Source organism: Podospora bellae-mahoneyi, chromosome 5 (genome assembly GCF_035222275.1).
Source record: "Podospora bellae-mahoneyi strain CBS 112042 chromosome 5, whole genome shotgun sequence".
Classification (NCBI taxonomy): domain Eukaryota; kingdom Fungi; phylum Ascomycota; class Sordariomycetes; order Sordariales; family Podosporaceae; genus Podospora; species Podospora bellae-mahoneyi.
The window spans coordinates 1,867,456-1,888,007 of record NC_085884.1 but is presented as its reverse complement, the minus strand read 5'-3'; the positions used below and the strand labels follow the sequence as shown (position 1 = coordinate 1,888,007).

General features: G+C 52.0%; 11 protein-coding genes across 11 annotated transcripts; 6 read left to right on the top strand and 5 right to left on the bottom strand.

Moving 5' to 3' along the window:
• Nucleotides 1–192: 192 nt before the first annotated feature.
• RTC5 (Restriction of telomere capping protein 5) lies at nucleotides 193–2,226 on the bottom strand (the record flags this gene model as incomplete). The annotated part of the gene is made up of 2 exons (XM_062879757.1): nucleotides 193–1,962; nucleotides 2,026–2,226. The coding sequence occupies 2 exons, from the start codon at nucleotides 2,224–2,226 to the stop codon at nucleotides 193–195; spliced, it is 1,971 nt and encodes a 656-aa protein (XP_062730921.1).
• Nucleotides 2,227–2,611: 385 nt separating this feature from the next.
• Nucleotides 2,612–3,333, top strand: QC761_505290 (uncharacterized protein; the record flags this gene model as incomplete). Its single annotated transcript, XM_062879756.1, has 3 exons — nucleotides 2,612–2,885; nucleotides 2,958–3,013; nucleotides 3,083–3,333. The coding sequence occupies 3 exons, from the start codon at nucleotides 2,612–2,614 to the stop codon at nucleotides 3,248–3,250; spliced, it is 498 nt and encodes a 165-aa protein (XP_062730920.1). The 3' UTR covers nucleotides 3,251–3,333.
• An 856-nt stretch (nucleotides 3,334–4,189) lies between these two features.
• Nucleotides 4,190–4,924, bottom strand: QC761_505280 (uncharacterized protein; the record flags this gene model as incomplete). Its single annotated transcript, XM_062879755.1, has 2 exons — nucleotides 4,190–4,657; nucleotides 4,717–4,924. The coding sequence occupies 2 exons, from the start codon at nucleotides 4,922–4,924 to the stop codon at nucleotides 4,491–4,493; spliced, it is 375 nt and encodes a 124-aa protein (XP_062730919.1). The 3' UTR covers nucleotides 4,190–4,490.
• A 1,250-nt stretch (nucleotides 4,925–6,174) lies between these two features.
• Nucleotides 6,175–6,595, bottom strand: QC761_0079380 (uncharacterized protein; the record flags this gene model as incomplete). Its single annotated transcript, XM_062872823.1, has 3 exons — nucleotides 6,175–6,182; nucleotides 6,251–6,446; nucleotides 6,587–6,595. The coding sequence occupies 3 exons, from the start codon at nucleotides 6,593–6,595 to the stop codon at nucleotides 6,175–6,177; spliced, it is 213 nt and encodes a 70-aa protein (XP_062730918.1).
• FPR2_2 (Peptidyl-prolyl cis-trans isomerase fpr2) lies at nucleotides 6,496–7,683 on the top strand. Its single transcript, XM_062879754.1, has 6 exons — nucleotides 6,496–6,574; nucleotides 6,648–6,708; nucleotides 6,768–6,969; nucleotides 7,065–7,122; nucleotides 7,189–7,304; nucleotides 7,390–7,683. The coding sequence occupies exons 3-6, from the start codon at nucleotides 6,786–6,788 to the stop codon at nucleotides 7,587–7,589; spliced, it is 558 nt and encodes a 185-aa protein (XP_062730917.1). The 5' UTR covers nucleotides 6,496–6,574; nucleotides 6,648–6,708; nucleotides 6,768–6,785; the 3' UTR covers nucleotides 7,590–7,683.
• A 662-nt stretch (nucleotides 7,684–8,345) lies between these two features.
• Nucleotides 8,346–10,601, top strand: QC761_505260 (uncharacterized protein; the record flags this gene model as incomplete). The annotated part of the gene is made up of 2 exons (XM_062879753.1): nucleotides 8,346–9,798; nucleotides 9,862–10,601. 2 exons carry the CDS (start codon nucleotides 8,346–8,348, stop codon nucleotides 10,599–10,601), a joined length of 2,193 nt encoding a protein of 730 aa, XP_062730916.1.
• Nucleotides 10,602–10,684: 83 nt separating this feature from the next.
• On the bottom strand, nucleotides 10,685–13,289 carry QC761_505250 (uncharacterized protein). Its single transcript, XM_062879752.1, has 2 exons — nucleotides 12,683–13,289; nucleotides 10,685–12,620 (listed from the first exon to the last, which is right to left on the bottom strand). Exons 1-2 carry the CDS (start codon nucleotides 12,872–12,874, stop codon nucleotides 10,887–10,889), a joined length of 1,926 nt encoding a protein of 641 aa, XP_062730915.1. The 5' UTR covers nucleotides 12,875–13,289; the 3' UTR covers nucleotides 10,685–10,886.
• On the top strand, nucleotides 13,289–14,300 carry QC761_505240 (uncharacterized protein; the record flags this gene model as incomplete). The annotated part of the gene is made up of 2 exons (XM_062879751.1): nucleotides 13,289–13,711; nucleotides 13,786–14,300. Exons 1-2 carry the CDS (start codon nucleotides 13,492–13,494, stop codon nucleotides 14,298–14,300), a joined length of 735 nt encoding a protein of 244 aa, XP_062730914.1. The 5' UTR covers nucleotides 13,289–13,491.
• Nucleotides 14,301–14,684: 384 nt separating this feature from the next.
• QC761_505230 (uncharacterized protein) lies at nucleotides 14,685–16,093 on the top strand (the record flags this gene model as incomplete). The annotated part of the gene is made up of 2 exons (XM_062879750.1): nucleotides 14,685–14,947; nucleotides 15,011–16,093. The coding sequence occupies 2 exons, from the start codon at nucleotides 14,685–14,687 to the stop codon at nucleotides 15,864–15,866; spliced, it is 1,119 nt and encodes a 372-aa protein (XP_062730913.1). The 3' UTR covers nucleotides 15,867–16,093.
• Nucleotides 16,094–16,263: 170 nt separating this feature from the next.
• QC761_505220 (uncharacterized protein) lies at nucleotides 16,264–19,080 on the top strand. The gene is made up of 5 exons (XM_062879749.1): nucleotides 16,264–16,725; nucleotides 16,771–17,205; nucleotides 17,381–17,510; nucleotides 17,576–18,322; nucleotides 18,388–19,080. The coding sequence occupies exons 2-5, from the start codon at nucleotides 17,200–17,202 to the stop codon at nucleotides 18,711–18,713; spliced, it is 1,209 nt and encodes a 402-aa protein (XP_062730912.1). The 5' UTR covers nucleotides 16,264–16,725; nucleotides 16,771–17,199; the 3' UTR covers nucleotides 18,714–19,080.
• Nucleotides 19,081–19,239: 159 nt separating this feature from the next.
• Nucleotides 19,240–20,166, bottom strand: QC761_505210 (uncharacterized protein; the record flags this gene model as incomplete). Its single annotated transcript, XM_062879748.1, has 1 exon — nucleotides 19,240–20,166. One exon carries the CDS (start codon nucleotides 20,164–20,166, stop codon nucleotides 19,240–19,242), a length of 927 nt encoding a protein of 308 aa, XP_062730911.1.
• Between the last annotated feature and the right edge of the window lie 386 nt (nucleotides 20,167–20,552).

The window sequence follows — 20,552 nt, the reverse complement described above, 5'->3', positions numbered from 1 at the left end:
GAAGCTGTACTTTCTTGACAGTGATGAGGATGGTTTCTCGTCTTTATTCGTCTCATCTTGCAAAGCCGATGAGCGGGTGTATATTCCAGCACAGGTTTCAACGCTTGATGTGGGGGTAAATGAATTGTATTATGCATTACTCTCTCCCCTCTATGGAGCGCTGGCGAGCCGTTGCCATGGTTGCCATCTTCTTTACATCATACTCCCACCACTTCGATTCCCCCCTATGAGTCCAGCCATCTCTAACAGGGCACGGTCGGCCTCGATATCACCCGTCCCAAGGTTGATTCTCCGTCTCGCCTCGGCCTCTCTAGCCTCCCAGGCCCATCGCTCGGCCTGGTGCTTGGCTTCCTCGTCCCCGCCGCAACCCCAGACCTCCAGATCTGAAATCTCGAAGCGGTCTTGAAAGTCGAATTTCCTGCACGCGCTTCCCTGGAAAGCACTACTACCTCGCGAGGTGTAGTTGTGGGTGAAACATCCAAATTCGAAACTGCTATCCATGACAAGCGATACGGGGCCCATTGATATGGTGCTTGACCGGCGATATGCTTGTGTAGGTTGCGGTGGTGGGCAGCCAAATGACACGCCGCCAATCGGGGTAGATGCCGAGGGTTTTGTGAAAGAAGCATAGTCCTTGTTGCTCGGGGATCCTCGGAAGACATCATGCACAGGCTGGAGTTGAAACAGTATCGAATCCGAATCCCCAAAGCACTCGCGATGTGTGTGCCTCCATGGCTGACTCAGGTAAACCCCCAACGTTACTCTCTCGCCAATGGCGCGATTTCCAGAGGGGTATCGCCGTGGGGGTAGTGTTGACAGGAATGCCGTCTCCGCACCACCTGCCCTATGGGTTTCGTCCGGTAGACAGATCCCATGTACCAGCAGTATGGTCGGTGCTCTCCAGTTGAAGACTTTCGTTTCAAAACTGCCCATGCTGAACCCATCTTCCCCCCCTGCGTACAGTAATCGGAGCTTGCGAAAGAGAGATTCGCCGGGAATGAAGAAAGAGAGCTGCGACATGATGCTCAGGTTAAGGAGAGAGCCTTTGTCCTGTAGGAGAGGTTGAACCACGTCAGGCACGACAGTGGAGCCGCCCACGCGTTTGTGGAAGTCGAGAGTTTTGGAGAACAAAAAGTGTTCAAATAGAGGAGTGAACCCAGAGAAAACGAATGGCATCGACGAGGGGATTATCGAATTGAACCGAGAAAACCTGATGCCCGGTGAATGGTCTACGTCGAGGAAAGCCGCCACGATACAGTCAGCAACGACCCCCAATTCCTCAAGCTCCTTCCCAACAACACGATTCGCATGTGAAGATAGGCTCTCCTGGGCGCCTAATGGAGCAACGAGAAGCAGCAACATGATGATCTTCTTGAAGTTGCCCGCCGGAATCAGGGCGTAATTGGGTGGGGGTCCGTCTCCAAGTTTGCCAACGTTGGCATAATCCAGCGAATCCAAGGCAGCAAGGACAAGGTCGTCCTCATCCTCACAACCCAGGTCATCCTCATCATCTCCTGCAATGTCGACAGCAAAACCAGAAGCGTGTGAGAAATTAGCGGGTGCTCCTGAGCCGTCGATGACAGGCGACTTGTCCCTGTTGACATGTTCGGACAGCTTCCGGTCATAGACAGCCAGGCTCTTGAACAGCAATTTCCTCCTGTCGTCAGCACCCTTTGCTAATACCCTCTGATATCGATCGGTCATAATAGTGATGACCATGACCATTTCATCCAAGCCCAGCACTGCTGGAGCATCTTGCAAGAATGGAAAAGCGCCTATATATGATATCATCTGAAATATAACTGGCGATACACCCAGCACATCCGGTATCTCAAGAAAGCGCGCAATGGTATCCTCTTTGAGATGGCGGACATTCTGTTCCTGGTCTGCGAGACTCTTGAAGACCTCTTTGAATGAGTAGATCTCGAGAGAGGTGAAGCATTTGTCGGCAAACCTGGCGGCCTGTGTTGAAGAAGCAACTTGGTTAGAGGGTCATGTGGAAGTGAGAAAAGACTTGGTACTTGCCAATTCCTTAGTCAACTCCTCTCGAGACGGAGGAGGCCGTCTTTGGTCTGATTGAGTTTGGCCCATGGTAACTACATGTACGGGGTGTATCGATGAGGAAGTGTATGTTGGAGTACACGGGAAGAAAGTTGGGGCTAAAGCAGTCGCCTCGTGTGCCCCACATAAGCTTCGGTTCGCACTGCTTGGCTGTCCTGGCGGCATCTTTCCATCCTTCTGTTGCATCTATGATAGGTACCGCGTTGAGGAAAGTACGGGCAGTGCAAGAATGCGTCTAGGTAAGCTAGGCTCCTCAGGGCATCCGAGTGCCTCCCATCCCAAATATCAGCTAAACTGCAAACGCTATGGGAATATGTTTAATCGCGGTTGTCGTCACAGTCATGGTAGTGCAATGTGATTTCCCATCCCAAAGTATAACAGCCATGGGGGACGGGACAATGGGACCCTGTTGCGGGGTGTTGATCATGCGTCATTGTTACCTGGTTAAGGATAGTAGCTACTTGTTTGTCCCCGCTGCCCCTTCCGTGTTGTGGGGTGGTCCAATCACCTGTTGTTCCCCGCCTCGACAACACAAGGGACGAGGAATGGAATGCTATTATGGAAGAGAGTGATACAAAAGCAGCTGTGGTTCCCCGCACTGGTTTTGCTCTGGCTTCATCACTGCCCAACACAATTACTCCTCGATCAAATTGGACAAACATCAAAACGAAACCTCATCACAATGACCGACCAAGATGCGAATGTCGCAAGCCAAGCCCCTGTCGACGAGACTCTCATTTCGCCCAGTCGACCCAATCCAGCCAGGAAGAACTCGCTCGAGCACCACCTGGCGCATCGCCCAGATCGCCAGGAGCTCATTAATAGTAATTCAGACTCACACCCTGGTTCTGAGGAATCTCTTGTGGCTGTCATGGCCTGACTCACGCGTGTCCTAGAAAACATCCTTCCCGCCTCAACCGCAGCGCCGGCTATCCAAGCCCAACAGAAAGAGGTCCGTTCCTGTTGAGAGCACCATGGTGCTGCACAAACACAGCTTTTAACCTGCATTATCTTCTAACAGCTCGAAAAACACATGCGTGCCGACTCCCTCAATGAAAAGATCGCCCATCGCCCTGCGCCCGAGACAGTGTTGGAGAAACACATCATCCACGAGGACCCCCGTTCGCCCGAGGACAAGTACGCCGAGGCTATCGAGGACGAATATGCTAAGAGGGAGGGCGGTGCATAGGGAGAGTAATGGTCTGGGAGGGTATCTTGTTCCCATGTGAAACTAGGGTTGACCCCAAGATGGTATCATCGGCAGTCACACATGGTGACGAAAGCATACGCTGGCAGTACAGGAAATTTGTATGGTATCGAACTGACTGGATTTCCGCTTTTATGTTATGATTTTTTTCTGGTCGTTTTGTTGATACTTCCGCAGTGGCGACCACGCAGGTGTCTGTGATTTGAACAAGGCTGATGCTGACCTTCAATGCCTGTCAGCGTGGGAGCCGCACGGGGGCAAGCTAACAATCATCAGGAAATTAGAGACTTAACTGTCACTGCAGGCGCGCACATGACAAACCATTCTCTCCCTATCCCAATAAGTTTCTCTGATAGTACTGACTCGGTACACATTGTGTGCGTAGTAGCCCCCCCTTGAGGACCCTTGCGGGTGCTTGGGCTGCGACAATGGTCTTGGCATAGATGACATGTGTAAGTGGCTGGCTCTTCTGATTGGAGGTTCCATTGGTTAGGTGGAACGACATACAGCAACCCTAGAGGAATTCCATTTTCATTTCCATTTCCAAGACCGTCTGGTTTTCCAATTGCCCAATAAGTCCACCCACAAGCCGGTGAAGGCTGAGATTTGGTTCCACACACCGGACGCCACGCATCATGTCTGTGATGTATGTCATGCAAGTAGTTTGGAAATTGTGCAAAAGCACGTGGCAAAGCAAGAATTGATTGGTTATTGATTGGATAGTAGGCCTCTTTCTATCTTCTCTGTCGACCTTCTAGTTCTTCCTGCTTCTGTTGCTTCTCATGAGTCATGATTTTCATTCGTATCTCACACTCTACAGAGCAATCGATGGTTCCAAGGCCTTATTTCATTGCTCTTACTACGGAAGAGGTGAGCTAGTCTTCTGGAAGCCGCAGAGTGAAGGAAGACGGGACATTGCAACGCCGGATTTGCAGTTCTAAGCAGCCATGCTGCTCTTGTCTATTATTTTCTACTAATTGAACCCGAATGTATGAAAGAGAAAAGTGTTGTCAAAGCTGCCCCTACCCTAATCGCCATAGCCCCCCATTCCTCAATCATGAACGCCCAGCTGATGATGTCTAGTACGGTACAGTGTTGTGTGTCCAAAAGTCCATCCCATATATCCTACAATTTCCCTGAAAATGCCCAAAAAAACACCAGAAACGCCGAGACCATGCAAGTAGATACTTTCTCACTGCTACATCGGACGCCCAAACAAGCCTTAGTTTCGACTGTTATCCTTGCGCCTATCATCCTTGTGCTTGTTGCCATAGACAGTAAAGGCACCTCGTGATTCTGAGGCTCTTGGCTCGTCAGTGCTTGGATTGGGACGATGGTGGTTGATGACAACAGTGCTGCCATGTCTTGACACGTCGACATTGTAATCCTCTGCATTATGAGGTTAGTACCAGCTAGATTGGCTCGGGGATTGTGCGGTGACAACTTACTTGCATAAGGAGATCGGTATTGGGCCTGGTCGTGCCCATAGGGTCCAGATGAGGTAGAGTAGTCCATCGTATAGGTCGTGGTGTGTGAGTGAGTAGAGTGGCTAGATGACCGGCTGCCAGAAGAATTGTTCGAGTAATAGGTTGATAATGAGCGGCTTGGGTTTTGGTGAACAATGGTACTATGTTTGGAACCGTTATAGGAAGGCATGGCAAACGTTACTCTGAAAAGTAGGTGAAAGAGGCTTCTTTTAAAGAATATTGTGGAATTGGGCCGTAGGTTACAGAGTGATGGATTTTCGAGTGTTTGTCGGGCGAGGAATAGCACTGGGCAACATGGTTTGGGACTGAGGATATATATACCCAAAAAAACGAGTTTGAGAAAACGATGGAAGCGAACCACAAACCATTATCCTGACGGCCCAAGCTAGAATAGGTTTGCGCCCCCAGTCGTGGAGGCGATTAGGGACAAGGCATCATACCAGGGGCGGTGCTCAGTGCTTCGGTGAGGACATGCTAAACCCCAGGCAGACCGCAAGGCCAAGTCTCATAACCTGGGGAAGAGCTCGGTGCCTTGTATCCTTCGCTTGTATTGTTAGGAACCTATTGGGAGTGGATCGGTCTGTTCGAATGCGTGAGTCAAAAGATCCAGGGGGCGGCCATCCATGTCAACAAAAAGACCTTGATGGTGGGGGTGAAAGCTCCTCTAATGGCGGCCACAGCAGGGTGTCGTGACAGCCGGACCTGCAGGTCAGCTGCATATGGAATTCTCGGGTTTGGAGGGGTACTTTGCAACGAGTACATCTTGGGTTACTGGCATCGCATCAACGACCGCTGCGAGTCGTGTCTGTGATGCCGACAGGGCGTAAAGCCTGGCAGGCAGAGAGTCCTAGGTCTCACCAGGTGAGGTGCCCCCAGGACTTCAGTTTAGGGCTCGGTCAGCTGAAGCAGCGAAGTTGCACGTCCCTCTCTGGGGGCCAACGGGCAGACAGCTTGGCTTAGCGGCTGCGAATGCCTCACATTGCAACCTACTACATTGACGTTGACGACGACGCGTATTGATGCTTTGTCTGCATATGCCTCAGGGAAGACCCTGAGCTCGGGGCCGTTTGACTTTGCGAGTCGTTTGTTGCCTGGATTTTCTGGGGGCTGGCACGGCGCAGTAGTTGCTGTTGCCTTGAACCTGATGAAATTCTCGAGTTTGAACCCAGCATAGATATTCTGGTGGCTGGATGAGTGACTCATGATGATGAAGCCCAGGAAAAAGACTACACAACGCCCCGACGAGTGCCTTGAGATATTGAGGGTGGTCACTGCCTCAAAAGGCAAACGGGCCCTCGATTTTCGGTGAGTTTTTGTGGTTCTCCTTTGGTTTTCGACCTGGTTGTTGCCAAGTGCTTCACGATACTTGGGCCTTCATTGAACAGCTGCAACAATTTCGACCCAAGAACGCCCCCAAATTTAATTGACTGACATTTTTGACTTCAAGTGATTTCAGAGACCATGGCCGGAATCTAGGAAGTTTGTCGTTACTCACAAGTGAGAAGAAGGGCTTTGCTCTTAGTGCATTCCGCCTCGTTGTCATCCGTAATTACCCCTTGTTTGCGGGCCCAGTGTGCCTGTCGAATCTGTAGCGCAGGCAATGTGGCAAAGCACACCAGTGGTTCGCGGCCTACCAGGGCGACATGACCGACACCGAAAATGACGGGGAGTTCGGAGCAGAAAATGGGAGGCTATCATCAAGTGAGTTGAGCATTGCTCTTGTGCTGCTTTGGTGACGGTGGATGCTTTAATGTATGAGATGGAGTTTTGGCTTGGCACAAATCAAGCACTGTGGGGTAATTCCGCCAGCGATGCTAGTGTGGGTGCTTACAGGGGCCATTGCCACGAAACACATTGGGGTTGGAGCTGTCTATTGGCCAGCTGGCCAGAAGCATTCAACCAACAAACCACATTCTGGGTATTTCGTAAACACAACCACCAAGAAACCATTTTGTTCATGCCCTCCGCGCCCAAACCCGCTGTTAGATTTGCCTGTCTAATATCACCCGCAGCTCACTCCAGACCTCACAATGCAAGGCCTTCTGCTCTCGCTTTCCCTGCTCGCCTCGGCAGCTGTCGGCGTCCTCGCCTCCGATGACCTCAAGATCGATGTCACGCTCCCCGTTGAGTGCGATCGCGTAACCAAGAAGGGCGACAAGATCAATGTCCATTACAAGGGCACACTCAAGTCCAATGGCGAGAAGTTCGATTCGAGTTAGTCCCGTGCTTGCCCTCCGTCTCTGGCACCTGCATGGGGGCTTTGGGACGAAGCGATGGTCGATCGAAGCTGACAACACCGTGCTTTCCAGGCTACGACCGTCAATCGCCATTCTCATTCAAGCTTGGAGCTGGCATGGTTATCAAGGGGTATCTACGCCCAACGGTCCAACTTCAACTGTAAACGAGGAGCGAAGGCTAACATCAATCACCTAGTTGGGACGAGGGTCTCGTCGATATGTGCATCGGCGAGAAGCGGACATTGACCATTGGCCCAAGCTACGGCTATGGTGACCGCAATGTTGGACCTATTCCCGCTGGATCTACTCTTGGTGCGTCATCAGCCCACCCGGGGTGTCTTCTGTGGTTTCTTTTGCTGTGATGTACAATTATTAACAATCCATTTCATCACTGCAGTCTTCGAAACGGAATTGGTTGGCATTGAGGGTGTGCCAAAACCCGAATCGATTGTTACCAAGTCGGCCACCGATGCTCCCGAGTCCACGGCAAGCGCGAAGGTTGTTGAAAAGGTGGCCAGCGTCGCCAAGCAGGCGGCTGAGGTTGTTGAGACCATCATTGCCGACACCGACGATACTCAGGAGCACAACGAGCTCTAGAAAACGGTATCTTGTACAAGGGTCTGTATATATACACACTGAGAGATACACAAAGAAAAAGAGAGCCATGCAAAGTTCCGGTCCATGTTCATCGAGTCTCCACAGTTGTTTCATCTTGGCTTGTTTGTCAGTGACAATGTCGATGTTTTCATTGATGGCGTCGTGAACTAATTGCTGGCTTGTGGCCTGTCGTTTCATGTGGAGTGAAACAGGGCAGGATTGCTTTGTTCCCAGTATAGCTCGGCCTGGGTGTGGTAACCTTGAGGGTCCATAATTGCAATCAGCTTGAAGGCTCTTCCAAGCCAGCCGAAAATGACACGAAGGCGTGTACCTCCTTTACCAGTCGGATAGGTGCAAAGCTCTGCCCTCTGCCCGCAATCTGCAGGTTAGAATGCTGACAAGACAGCCCTGTAAGATCAGATGAATTGATTTAAACGTTTTGAGTTCATCGATGAAGCCGCCTCGGCACCGTTGACCCCAGCTGCGCCTTCCCGTCAAAGTTAGTCCATAACGTTCCCTCCACATGGAATGATGTGGGTAAGCAAACGTCTGTGAGGTCTGTTCCAACTTCATACCTCTTCGATACCCGGTATACAAGACTGAGACCCTTCACCTATGGACCACTGCCAGTTATAAACAAGCAGGCCCCCGCGAAGCCCCACGACATCTAGACGCATAGCCTGATGCGGTTCGGACCTGTCCCTCGACTACGTCAGCTTTGCTGCTGTTAGCTCTCATCAGAGCATCCACCATACCATGTCGCGTCGACGGCGTAAACTTGCGCAAAACCACCCTCGGGCCGTGGTATTTATCTCTCGTTGTCGTTCTTGGCTCCCGCCGTTGAACTTCATAACCATCCATTATGCTTACTTCATCAGCGTTTGTCTGGTCTCGTCACTTGTCTTTTGGGGGTCGTCCAGTCCAGCTTGGAGCATCAGCTATACTGACAGCTTGTTCCTGGTTGTATCCGCCATGACGGAAGCTGGCTTGAACACAGTCAACCTAAGTCAACTGACAACGTGGCAGCAGTCGCTACTTTTTCTCCTCATCATATTTGGCAGCTCCATCTGGGTGTCTATATGGACGGTCATGACGAGGAAACACGCCTTCGAGCAACGCTTCCGGGATGTGATTCAATCAGAGCGCCGGCGACGAACTTCTCATGGAGGAAACGCTCTCAGTCTCGGCAGATTACCGAATTCTCATTCATCTCGGCGATCGCTATCATCGCACACAGCCCAGCACCAACCCGCAGCTTACAGACTGAGTTCCATAGATAACCAGCACGTTTCGCTTCCCCAAACGAACCGGCCCGAGGCTGATGCCACCACCAACTTTGGTCGAGCTTGTATCAATGGCGAAGCCTCCGAAAACACAAATCCCACTCATATCGCTTTTGTAGACACTCATCTCCCGGACATGCAAGTCCACGATGGGATCAAGGCCACGTCAACGGCGGCCCAACATGTCCCCCTCGATAACCAGCCAGTATACCGAAGCGTACTCGCTCATGGCAGGCCAGAAGAGGGCACAAAGTGTCATTCTGGCATGCGAAGCTTCCTCACTCATCGTTCCAGCAATAGAAACGCTCAGTTCTACGACCTGACCAACGAAGAACGGGAACAGCTAGGCGGTTGCGAGTATCGAGCGCTCAAAGTCCTTGCCTTGCTTGTGCCTGTCTACTTTGTCCTCTGGCAGTCTCTTGGCTGCATCGCGCTTGGTGCCTGGATCAACAACAACCAAGCCGAGCCGCCGCTGAGAAATGGCATAAACCCCTGGTGGCTGGGGATATTCAACGGCGCCTCGGCATTCAACAATTCAGGAATGTCGCTCTTGGATGCCAATATGATTCCCTTTCAGAACTCATACTTTGTTCTTGTCACCATGGGGCTGATGATTCTCGCCGGCAATACGGCCTATCCTGTCTTTTTGAGGCTCATTGTTTGGTCTCTCTTGAGGTTGTTATCTCTGGTGACACGAGAGGAGGAGTACAACCCCCTTAAGGACACCTTGAAATTTATTCTTCAGTACCCGCGCCGCATCTATACCAACCTCTTTCCCGCTCGCGCCACTTGGTGGCTATTGTTTATGCTCGTTTTGCTGAACAGCATTGACTGGGTCGCTTTTGAGGTTCTCAACATTGGCAACCCACCTATCGAAAGCATACCTCCTGGATCTCGCGTGCTTGATGGGTTGTTTCAAGCTATTGGTAAGCTGAACCGAGTCCTCTTTTATAGCACATGGTTGCTGATCTGTTGACCACTGGGTGTAGCCGTACGTTCGGGTGGGTTTTATGTTGTTCCCATCCCATCAGTATACATCGGACTGCAAGTCTTGTATGTGATCATGATGTATATATCAGCGTACCCGGTGGTGGTCACGATGCGACATTCAAACGTCTATGAAGAGCGGTCTCTTGGTATCTATGTTGAAGACGATGCGCCTGATTCAGATCCAGAACAATCTCCCCTCACTCATCACGGACCGCCACCCAGTAAGGTTTCCCCTCAAGGCGGCCTGTCAGCACTTCACCGAGCGTTTAGTTGGACGGTAACATGGCATGGTGTTGGGGCTCGGCCACCTTCTTCTCTCCGGAGGCCCGAGTCGCGCATCAGCTTCATCAGCCAGCAGATACACGGACAATTGGCCCACGACCTCTGGTGGTTAAGTCTGGCGATTTTGGTCATCATTACCATCAATACGAGCAACTTCATGGCAGATCCCATCAACTTCAGTGTTTTCAACGTCATATTCGAGGTGGTGTCGGCGTATGGCTGCGTTGGCATCAGCGTTGGAGTACCACACGACTCGTACAGCTTCTGTGGGGTTTGGCATCCCGTGTCAAAACTCTTACTTTGTGTTGTCATGCTTCGTGGCAGGCACAGGGGGTTACCGGTCGCCCTAGATAGGGCTGTTCGACTTCCCGGTGAGGAGCTTGAGCAGGAAGAGGAGGAGGATCATCAGATTAGGATGAGCATGGGGGGCAACCGTCGAGTTAGCAGTGAAGCCTAGTCAGCTCGTCTCTGGCGAGACAGTGAGGCCGGAACCGTACATTGCTTTTAACATGTAGATCTCGTCATTCGGGCAAATACGATGCATCGTAATCGTCAGCATTTCGGCGCTCTGTCTGTTATTTTGAACCAAGACATAGTCACATGTTTTTTTCAGTTACATGGATGTGTGAGCCTTCCAGTGCTCCTATAAAGGCAGGTATCTACTTATCCTGAGATTGTGCTTCCCTTTCCACCAATCATCACTTGGTAGAAAGCTAACTGCCCATCGCACCACAGCTTGCTCTCATGTAAACCGGAGCTTCTTCTGTCGAGGATCGGCTGCTGTTGACTGCCTTCCTCTCTTCTTATCTTTGCTCTTCTTTGCTTCAGGAATACTGGGCTTGCCGGGTGGAGGGGTTGAAGCAGCCACCTGCTGAATGGCGTCTCGAATAGTTTGCCTCGAGAGACATAGATCAATGTGCTCATTGAACTGTCTTTCGTCAGGCGTTTGTGGTCGGTTGCATATTGGGCAGTCCCAAAGCTCCTCCTGCATCACCTCAGCAGGCTGTTTTTCCTTCTTCGGGTTGGGGAGAACTTCTTTGCCATGTCTCCAGAATAGACTGTCGGTCCCTGAGCTGCTCCCTGCGCGCTCAACCAGGAGGACATCGTTGCGTGCTTCAGAGGGCCACTCCTCCCACACTTCTTCAGTGCCAGCGGCTTTTTTTGGATTTATGCGGCTGGTAGATTCCCCAGTCTCTACAGAGCCCGCCCTCCTCGGTCTGAACCCAAAAAAGGCCATTGTATCTGGCTTTCTTGTGCTGAGTAGATGAGTACATCGGAGGCCCAGGAGGCGTAACTTCATATTAGGGACCTCTTGTTCAAGCTTCACCAGCATTGGCAGTGCGTAGTCGTACAAGTCATCGGCGAGATAGACCGCCTTTGGCGGAGCTATTTGACGTGTGAGCACCTCATACGTATGTAGCTTGACCTTGATGCAGAGAGTCCGACCTTTGCATTCAGCCCGCCGCATATCCTTTTCCAACTCTTCTGCTATTCGTCTGAGCTGCTCACGTAACTGGGTCGGATTATCCATGTCACGAAACGTGCGCTCTGTTCCAACACTCTTGCGCTCATACTCTTCGGCAGGTTGTATGCTCGTGCGTCCAAGGCCAAGATAGCACCGCAAAAGGAAGTTGTAGGTCTTCTCACCGAAAAGTTTCTCGATGAACTGTCGTTGCGTATAAACGTCACCGCAGGTGCTTATGCCAACGGCACCAAGCTCCCGCTCTAGAACTCGTCCGATACCGTTGACTTGCCGGCACGAGAGGTCCCGCATGAACTCCATGATGACGACCCGGTCACGAGGAAGAACGTATTGTCCGTTAGGCTTATTCATGTTGGAGCAGATTTTCGCCAGACGTGCATTGGCTGCAATCCCTGCGGACACGGTGATGTGTGTCTTTTCATGTATCTCCCTTCTCATTTGGGACACCACATCGGCAGCTTCCATGCCGTGGTCGATGCAGTACTGGGTGATGTTGAGATAGGCCTCGTCAATACTGGCACTTTCGAACCGGGGGTCGTAGTCTGCTAGGATCTCTCGCACCTCGGCAGCCTTTGCGTTATACTTGTCGAAATTGAGTGGAAGCAAAATGAGCTGGGGGCAGAGCTTTTTTGCCACGAAGCCGGCCATGCCGCTTCGACATCCAAATCTCCGAGCTACATAGTTACAGGTTGTCAGAACGCCCCCACCCACGGCAAAGGGGAGGTCTGCGAGCTCGGGACGGTCCAGTTGTTCAACAGCGGCGTAGAAGGCATCGCAATCGATATGAACAATGTGTTGAGTAAGATCACGTGAGGCCTCGAGTTGTGCAAGCAGCGCATCTGCAGCCCTGAGCTCCCGAGAGAGGTCTAGCTTCTCCAACTGTCGCTTTTTGGCGAGGATTTGATCAATCTTGACAGTCAGGGCTTTGTCTCTTTCCTCCTCACGGTTGAAGAACTTGGAACCTTTGGAAGAATTATAGATAACTTCGGCGACCTGAGACCGGTAGTCAGAACTCGGCACTGCAATATCAGGAGACTTGGAAGCGATGGGTTTACCTTGGACTGATCAACCTTGTCCTGGCCGGCCTTTGTCAAGGACGGACCAAGAAGCGAGTACTTTAGCGAGGCAAGATCGGCATTGGTATTTTCACTATCTGGATCTTGAGGTTGTGCTATTTGGTCCTTGAATGGTCCAAGCTCTGGAGAGCATGGCTCCTTTGCTTGTTGTGCTGACTCGCCCGAGGTCATCTGGAAATGTCAATCAGGTGGCGTAGAATATTAAGACCTAGCAAAGACATCTCAGTTCATCGACTAAAATTTGTACCAATCGTCGAAGAATGTTAGGTGTGCTGTGAAAAGGATGTTGAAAAGTGACGCGTAGTGCGGGGGGATGAGGAAGAGACGCGTTCGATTGGGCCTCACGTCAGCAGCGCCAGATCACGGGACGCCAAGAGCTCATCGACCACAAAGAGCTGGAGAGGCCTGGACGAACTTGGCAACGAATACTGATTTAACTTCTAGTCTTCTACAAAAGTCCAACCAATCTTATAGACTGAAGCTCGAAAAGTTCCCTGTAAATTGAGAGACCAAGGATGGAAGGTTTTGAGAGCTTTGCTGCTACACCACTTGTATGTACCAACCTGCATCAGGAGCCGAACGCGAAAAGCACGGACCATGCACTTAAAGATTTACACGTGTGGTCGTGGTACAGTCGCGTCTGGACCCCCTTGAACTCGATGGCTGTTTCCGTCTTTCTTTGCTTGTCACTCAAGCAACCTCGACAGCGTCCGTGTGGTTCTTTTGATGAGAGTACGGATATTTCCAACATTGCTACTCCCAAGTTGTCAAGGCATTGATCTGTGAAAATGGTCATCAAGCGCAAACGGTCCGACTCGCACCTGAGCTCCTTTAGCTCAGCCCTTGCATCACCACCTCGGGCGAGCAGCTTCAACTTCGATGCCATCAGTGCGATGGATACGGCTAGGCGCGGCTTCTTTTCGCCCCGTCTCCCCACCTCTTCACACATGCCTGGCCGTACCAGGAAGCGCTTCCGCGATAATAGGCCACCTGAGGCAATCATTCACCGTAGGAGCCCCCCGATTCGTTTTACCATGATGAGTTTGGGCACAGTGACTTACCTCTCTTTTTTCATCTCGCAGAACGTACCCTAAATCTGCTATTCTCTGCACAACAGCAGCAACATACTCAGCAACAAGCGCCGTCGCCGCCCCAAGTTCAAGTCACTGAACCGACTCCAACCTTAGTTCCCTCAGAGGTGCACCCCGACCAACACCAACGCTCCCTCCACAGCTTCTGGAAGCTCCCCACACGAACTGTGGCTAGCCCGTCGTCGTCTCAGGCGTCTTTGACCTCTTCGCCATCCCCAATTGCGATGCCCAACTCATCCACAGCGGTGGCTTCAACAACATGTGACGACTGTGGCGTGGGGCTGCTGGAATCGGATGCCTGTGGTGATCAGGATGGCATCATGATGGATATAGATGGAGGCGGCGAAATGGGAGAAAACACGTGCGGAGCGTGTGGGAAGACGGTATGCTTCAGCTGCTCGGTCAGCAATCTTGGGGAGCACAGGCGATGTTTGGCTTGCGCTGGGAGACGGGACTGGGGGGCAGCCAACGGGAGCGGGCGGACCCAGGGTGTTGGTGTGTACTGATGGGCCGAGTGAGAAATGGCGGGCTTCAGTTCAAGATTTGTTCAAGTGGCTGGGAAGCATGGCATCACGGAGTGGATTTGTGTATACACTGTGTTTGAGTAGGTTGTGGGTCTTTGTTGATACCTCTTGGTCGGATGGTGTTTGTGGTTTGAGGCAGTCAAGAGTTGACTGGATCTGGGACAGGGTTTTCTGGTGGACGATACATTCTAGTTATTTTATTCAAAAGACATGGTCAGACCTGATTTTTCTTTATTATGCGCTTTGCTCTGTGAATTCGCTGGTGACATGAAGTGCAACTGACCACGGACGTCAGTGCGGGGCAGAGCTCCAAGTAGCTACCGACCTATCTAACCCCACCTGAGCTAGGTGGTAGCCCAACCGTCCATGTGGCAAGGAGCTGCTTCTCCCATTCCTCGATGCTACTCGATTCAGATAACCAGCTCAGACTCTTTGTGTTATTTTCAAAGTTCCTTTGAAACTCAGCCCCGAGACAACATGGCCACACGGGATGCTAGCCATGCTGGATCCTGGTACGATGATGATGAGAAGGAGTTGTCATCGCAGCTCGACGGGTTCCTAAGCCGTGTGCCTGACCAGCTGGATGACCATGGTCTCCCTGTGCCTGGCGCCCGAGTGATCATAGCTCCGTAAGCGAGAAATAGCCCGGTGTCTTGTGAGAGATGATTCAATATGCTGACTTTAATTCGAAGCCATGCGGGCTATTCATATTCTGGGCCTTGCGCAGCCTGGGCCTACAAGGCTCTCGACCTCAGAGCGGCGAAACGGGTCTTCATTCTCGGACCGTCCCACACATATTATCTTCACGGATGCGCGTTAACCACATTCAGCAAATATGCAACACCCTTTGGGGACCTCATGGTGGATAGGAACACGGTAAACGAGCTGAGGGAAACGGGCAAGTTCACCGATATACCCGCCCGCCGAGACGTCGATGAACATTCTCTGGAAATGCACGTTCCGTTCCTCTGGAAGAGACTTCAGCAGACCTTCGGAGACGACAGCACAAAGTACCCGCCCATAGTTCCGATACTCGTGGGCGATGGATCTGCCGAAGAAGAAAAGGCCTTTGGAAAGTTGCTGTCCTCGTACCTGAAGGACCCCACCACAGCCTGGATCGTCTCGTCCGATTTCTGTCACTGGGGATCCCGATTCAGCTACCGACCTCATTTTTCTGACGGTGCGATTCGTGACATGGACGCGCCACGGTCCAAGGGTGTGCGGCACGAAGTCCTGAACGTCACCCCGCCAGATTGGAGTAAACTCGGCATCAGTTCTGGAGAGCCTGAGATCCACGATGTCATCAAAGTGCTGGACCAGTTGGCCATGGATGCCGTGGAGTCTGGTGAGCATAGTGAATTCTACAAGGTGGTTCAGGATAGCCACAACACTGTCTGCGGCAGGCATCCAATTGGCGTAATCATGGCAGCCTTGGAAGCCGTCGATGGAAAAGGAAAGTTCAAATTTGTGCAGTACCAGAGAAGCAATTTGGTGAAGAAGAGCTTCGACTTCAGCGTCAGCTATGCCTCTGCTTATGCGGTAGTCTGACTTGACGTTGAGAAAGGGGGCACCGGTTCTTGGCTGGGCATGGTTTGGGGTGCTTTACAGAGCGGCGGGAAGTAGTTTGGCGGTTTAATCAGCTAGATGTTTGCAGCTACTGAGAGGCATGTTTCGTAAATTGAGATTCGGTCTGTACGCCAGAAGATGCTTGTGATGTTGCAGCAACCCGAAAAGGTGCCGATAGAAGCGGCCCAAACTCGGCCGTCCTGGCCACGATGTCTTGACTGTTTTCCGCACACCAGGCCCCGAGCCCAGGCGGCGGTCTTCAAGAGGGCCTTGTGCTGTACACTCCCCATTCCTTTCCCCGCGATGGGGTAACGGCACTGAGCCGCCCACGCCATAGTTGGGCTGAGTCGTGCAGCATGCAGGTGTTTATAGTTGGGTTCGGGAAGCGTGCTTTGTTGGGATAAGCATTAAAGGATTGATGAAGGCTTCGTTGGAGGGGTTGGACAGCAAAAGGAGCCATGACAAGACAGTGACATTGTCGTCACTTTCATACTGAGCACGGGGCCGATGTCTGTTTGACGATTGAACGTGCCTGACGATCGCCGTTCTGAAACGGTTTTTGCTGCCGAGGCTGCCCCGGCCTGCGTTGGATTTAAGCTGCTTCTTGCCAAGACGGCTCTTCGTAACCAGCCAAGCGCTTCAAATCAGCGACCCACTTCACCGGTGATCCCCTCGAGAAATCGAGACCAAGTCGTTGACCGTGATTCGCACTCGATTCAGACCTTGACCTGGGGAATGGCCGTCCGGGACATCTGGTGCTGGTTATTACATACAGCCTATTCCACCAATCATCCCATGCATATTCATACAATTGCCGTTGCGAGAAAGGAACATGGCAAAGGTAGGTACTCGGTGTAGGATCCACTGCAACCTTTAACAGTTCCAGAGCAGGGGTTCATGATCCCGACGCGAGCGAGCGGCTGTTCTGCGAGCAAACGTGAGACCGCGCCACAAACCCGCTAACCTCGTTTGGGCCGACCTCCTGAGATTCCTCTGGTGTCTGATGGCCTTCGCCTGAAAAACCTACCATTCATTAACCCAGCCGTGCCCACCGCCGTTTTTTGTCCCCTGTTTGAACTTCTTTTCAATGTTTGGCGCTTGTGTTTTCCCTGTTCATTTTCGCGATCTCGATACCCTCTCCTCCAGCGTGGTTTTCTTTTGTGTCAGCAATATCATCCTACATAGACTACTACCACCGTCAACACCACACCACACCCAACCTCATTACACTCGCGAATAGGGTACCGAGCGCCTCCCCCTCCACTTTCCCCATAGCCCTTGCGAGCAGGCTCTTCGCGCTCCCACAACAAACAACATGAGTGTGAGTATATGCTGTCACTTTTTGCCATTTATGAACTTGGGAACCGATGCTCTAGAACTCTCCATGTCTCATATGCCCTCGTGGTTGAGTATGCCAAGCACAGGGCCCCTGAAACATTCTTTGCAGTTCCTTACTGCTGTTGAGACAGATTGCTGACCAAACTGCTTGTTTTCAGTACGCAGGGTACAACCCAAACAACAACCCCTATAATCAAGGTGGTGACGGCGGCGGCTACGGCCAGGGCGGATATGGTGGAGGAAATAGCCCTAGCGGCTACAGCAATCCTTTCGACGACCGTAATGCGGGTGAGTTCTGAGCAGCTACGACCTTTGCTGGACAATTTGATTTTCTAACCCCAAAGGCGTGATAGCCAACGTCGAGATGAACTCGCTCCCCACATCCTCCTCTAGACCAACCCAGAGTTCGATCCTCCAAAAATGCTCCGAAATCAGCAACGATGTTCGCAGCCTCGAAGCCCTTCTAGACAAGTTTTCCAATCTCCAGGTAAAGCTATCGGGTGCGACAAACCAAGGGGCCATCCGAGATGAAATCGATACTCTAACGGCAAACATCATGGACCGGTTCAGGGCGCTGAAGGACCGTGTTCGGGACGTCAAGACCGACGACCACCAGCTAGGGGGCAACAACAGGCAGGTCGGGCTGGTTGAGCGACAGGTACAGGCCGCCATTCAAAAATTCCAGTCGCTGGAGGGCGAGAACAGGAAGAGGATACGAGATCAGACAGAACGTCAAATCCGCATCGTGAAGGGAGACATCAGCGACGCTGAGATGCGCCGGATGGTGGACAGCGAGCCCGCCGTCTTCTCGCAGGCACTTATGCAAAGCAACCGCTCCGGTCAGGCGAGCTCTGTCCTGGCAGCAGTGCGGCAGCGCCATCAGGAGATGCTGGAAGTAGAGAAGAGGTTGAACGAGCTTGTGGAGCTCATGGAGGAGATGCAAGAGTTGCTGGTGAAGCAAGAAGCGGTCGTCATGCAGATCGACCAGCACGCCGAGCAGGCCGCAGAGGATATGGTCAAGGCGAATGATGAGCTCGTGGTGGCTGTAACAACCGCCAGGAAAACGCGCAAGAAGAAGTGGATTTGCCTCGGCATCTGCGGTACGTTACCCCCCCCGAAAAACATGCCCCCTTGGTGAAAGTTTGGTGCTGACAAGAGTGACTAGTCGCCATCATTGTCATTATCGTTGTGGCTGTCGTGGCCTATGTGATGATAACAAGACAGCCGGCCCCAGCTCCGGCCCCTCCGGCCGCCGCCCCTGGCCCTGCTCCTACTCCTGCCCCTACTCCGGCTGCCGAACAGAAACGAAGCATCTTTGAACGAAACGTTTTCGATGATCTTCATATGAACGATGCTCGTGCCGTCAAACTCGCTGGCGAGCCAAGCGGTCAACTCTCGCAGATCTCGAGGAGGCGGCTAAACAGAGTGCCAGATCAACCCATGCACAAGCGATTTATTGTTGAGTGGGATGTGGGATCTGATGGCTCTTGAAAGGGTTCTCAAGCCCTCAATTCATAAATAATAGGAAGATTACTTGCTAACAAGTCCTCAACCCAACGCATCGATGTTTGTGTTGGTGATGAGCTGCGCCGAGGCGCCTGGAAAGCTTGTTGGCTTGTCATTTGCATGTCGTAATCGGTACCGGGTGAGTTCTCGTTATAAACCGGGGGCATGGATTGTCCTTGATTCTGTATACATTTGTTTTGTTTCCAGGGAGGAGTAGAGGTCGTTAACACAGTCTGTGTCGTTATGGGATACCAAGGTAAAATGGCATTGGTCACAATGGCTTTTAAAGGCAATGCTTTGTCATAGCATAGCAAAGGGGTTTAATACACTTTTTTTCGTATTGATTACCGGACTATTAATCCGCCCATATAAAATAATGCCGAACGGCCCCCATACGCCAATTCTGGTGATGACTGGCAAACGGCCATGCCATTTCAAACTGATGACGAGCCCAAACCATATAACAGCTCCAGAAAAGCCAGTAGCTACGAAGGCTCGTATCTCTCTCGTCTCAGTCTTGCAAGCGGTCTGAGCCCTCAACTGTAGGAGCAAATTGATGGCCCGCTGAGACCTCAGGAGCCATGCCACCATGATCATGCTCCCGCATTATTCGCTGTCTCTCTGCACCCACCTCAGCCACATTCCGTAGAACCGCCATCCGCTTCTCAAAGTCCTGGAGCAACGCTGCATATTCATCTGACGATGATGGGCTTTGTTTTGGCTGGGGACGGCGTTGCTGCCCTTCACCGCTCGCGCCGGAAAAGTGCATATCACCAGCTTCAGAAGCCTGCATTTTTCCCGTTGTTGATGAAGCGGCCAAAGATATGGGCGGCTCGAGACTCATTCCTTCTACCTTTAATACCAGTCCCCCGCCGCCGCCGTCCATCTTGGCCATGCTTGCTGATATGACAGCCCAGTCAGGCGATAGGCTGCTTGCCCAGGCTACTTCAAACCCAATATCGCCCTCTCGTTGATCCATATCTATGATGACGGCACGGTGACCGGGACCAGTTTTATCCTCGCTGCCGTCTTGTTTTGTATAGTGGTACTGCGTCAGCTCGGCAGACAAGATATCTGGATCGTCATCGGCAAAAATGTACCGAACCGCCGGATGGTGAATGGTCTGCCTGCTCAAAGCATGCGAGGTGGAAGTGAGGAGCACAAAGGGCGGGGAGAATGTCGGTTGGGGCGCAGGCTGCGGTTGTGGCGGAGAGGAGGAGGATGGCGGACGGTACATGGGTTCATCATGAGATGTCTCATGTGAGAGAGCTGCAGACGCAGGCCGTGGATAGGCGCCGGAATCATGGCTATCCCGGTCGCGACGTAGACTGGATCTGCTGGCCCTGACAGTGACAGATGGACGCGGGCTCGGGGGGATGGAAGAGGCGTGGTAACCTGCAGCAGCGGAGCTGGGTCGTTCGAAAGCGGGACCGGTCATGCCTGATTTTGCCTATAGTTCTGGCTTGGTAGGCTAGATGGGAATCTAACAGCGAGCGGGAATTGATAGAGAGACAGAGAAAGCGCGTTTCGGTGTGGCATATTGCTTGCGAAGACCAGGTTAGGGGAAATGGGCAGCCTTGAGACGCCTAGGCAAAACCTCAATCCATCACGCGGAGTATTCAACAGAAAAGCAAACAAAACGCTACTGGTCAATCCTGGGTGACAGATGGGTGACAAGACCAAGGTTGGCTTTGCGGTTGGACCTATGCAGCAATGGCAATGCGGGCAGTTGGGGCTGTCAACGAGATCGCCGCATTCCCTTTATCTTATCTACCGACCTGAACGCACGCCTATCTGGTGATCAAGCATGTGACGCTAAGTCAA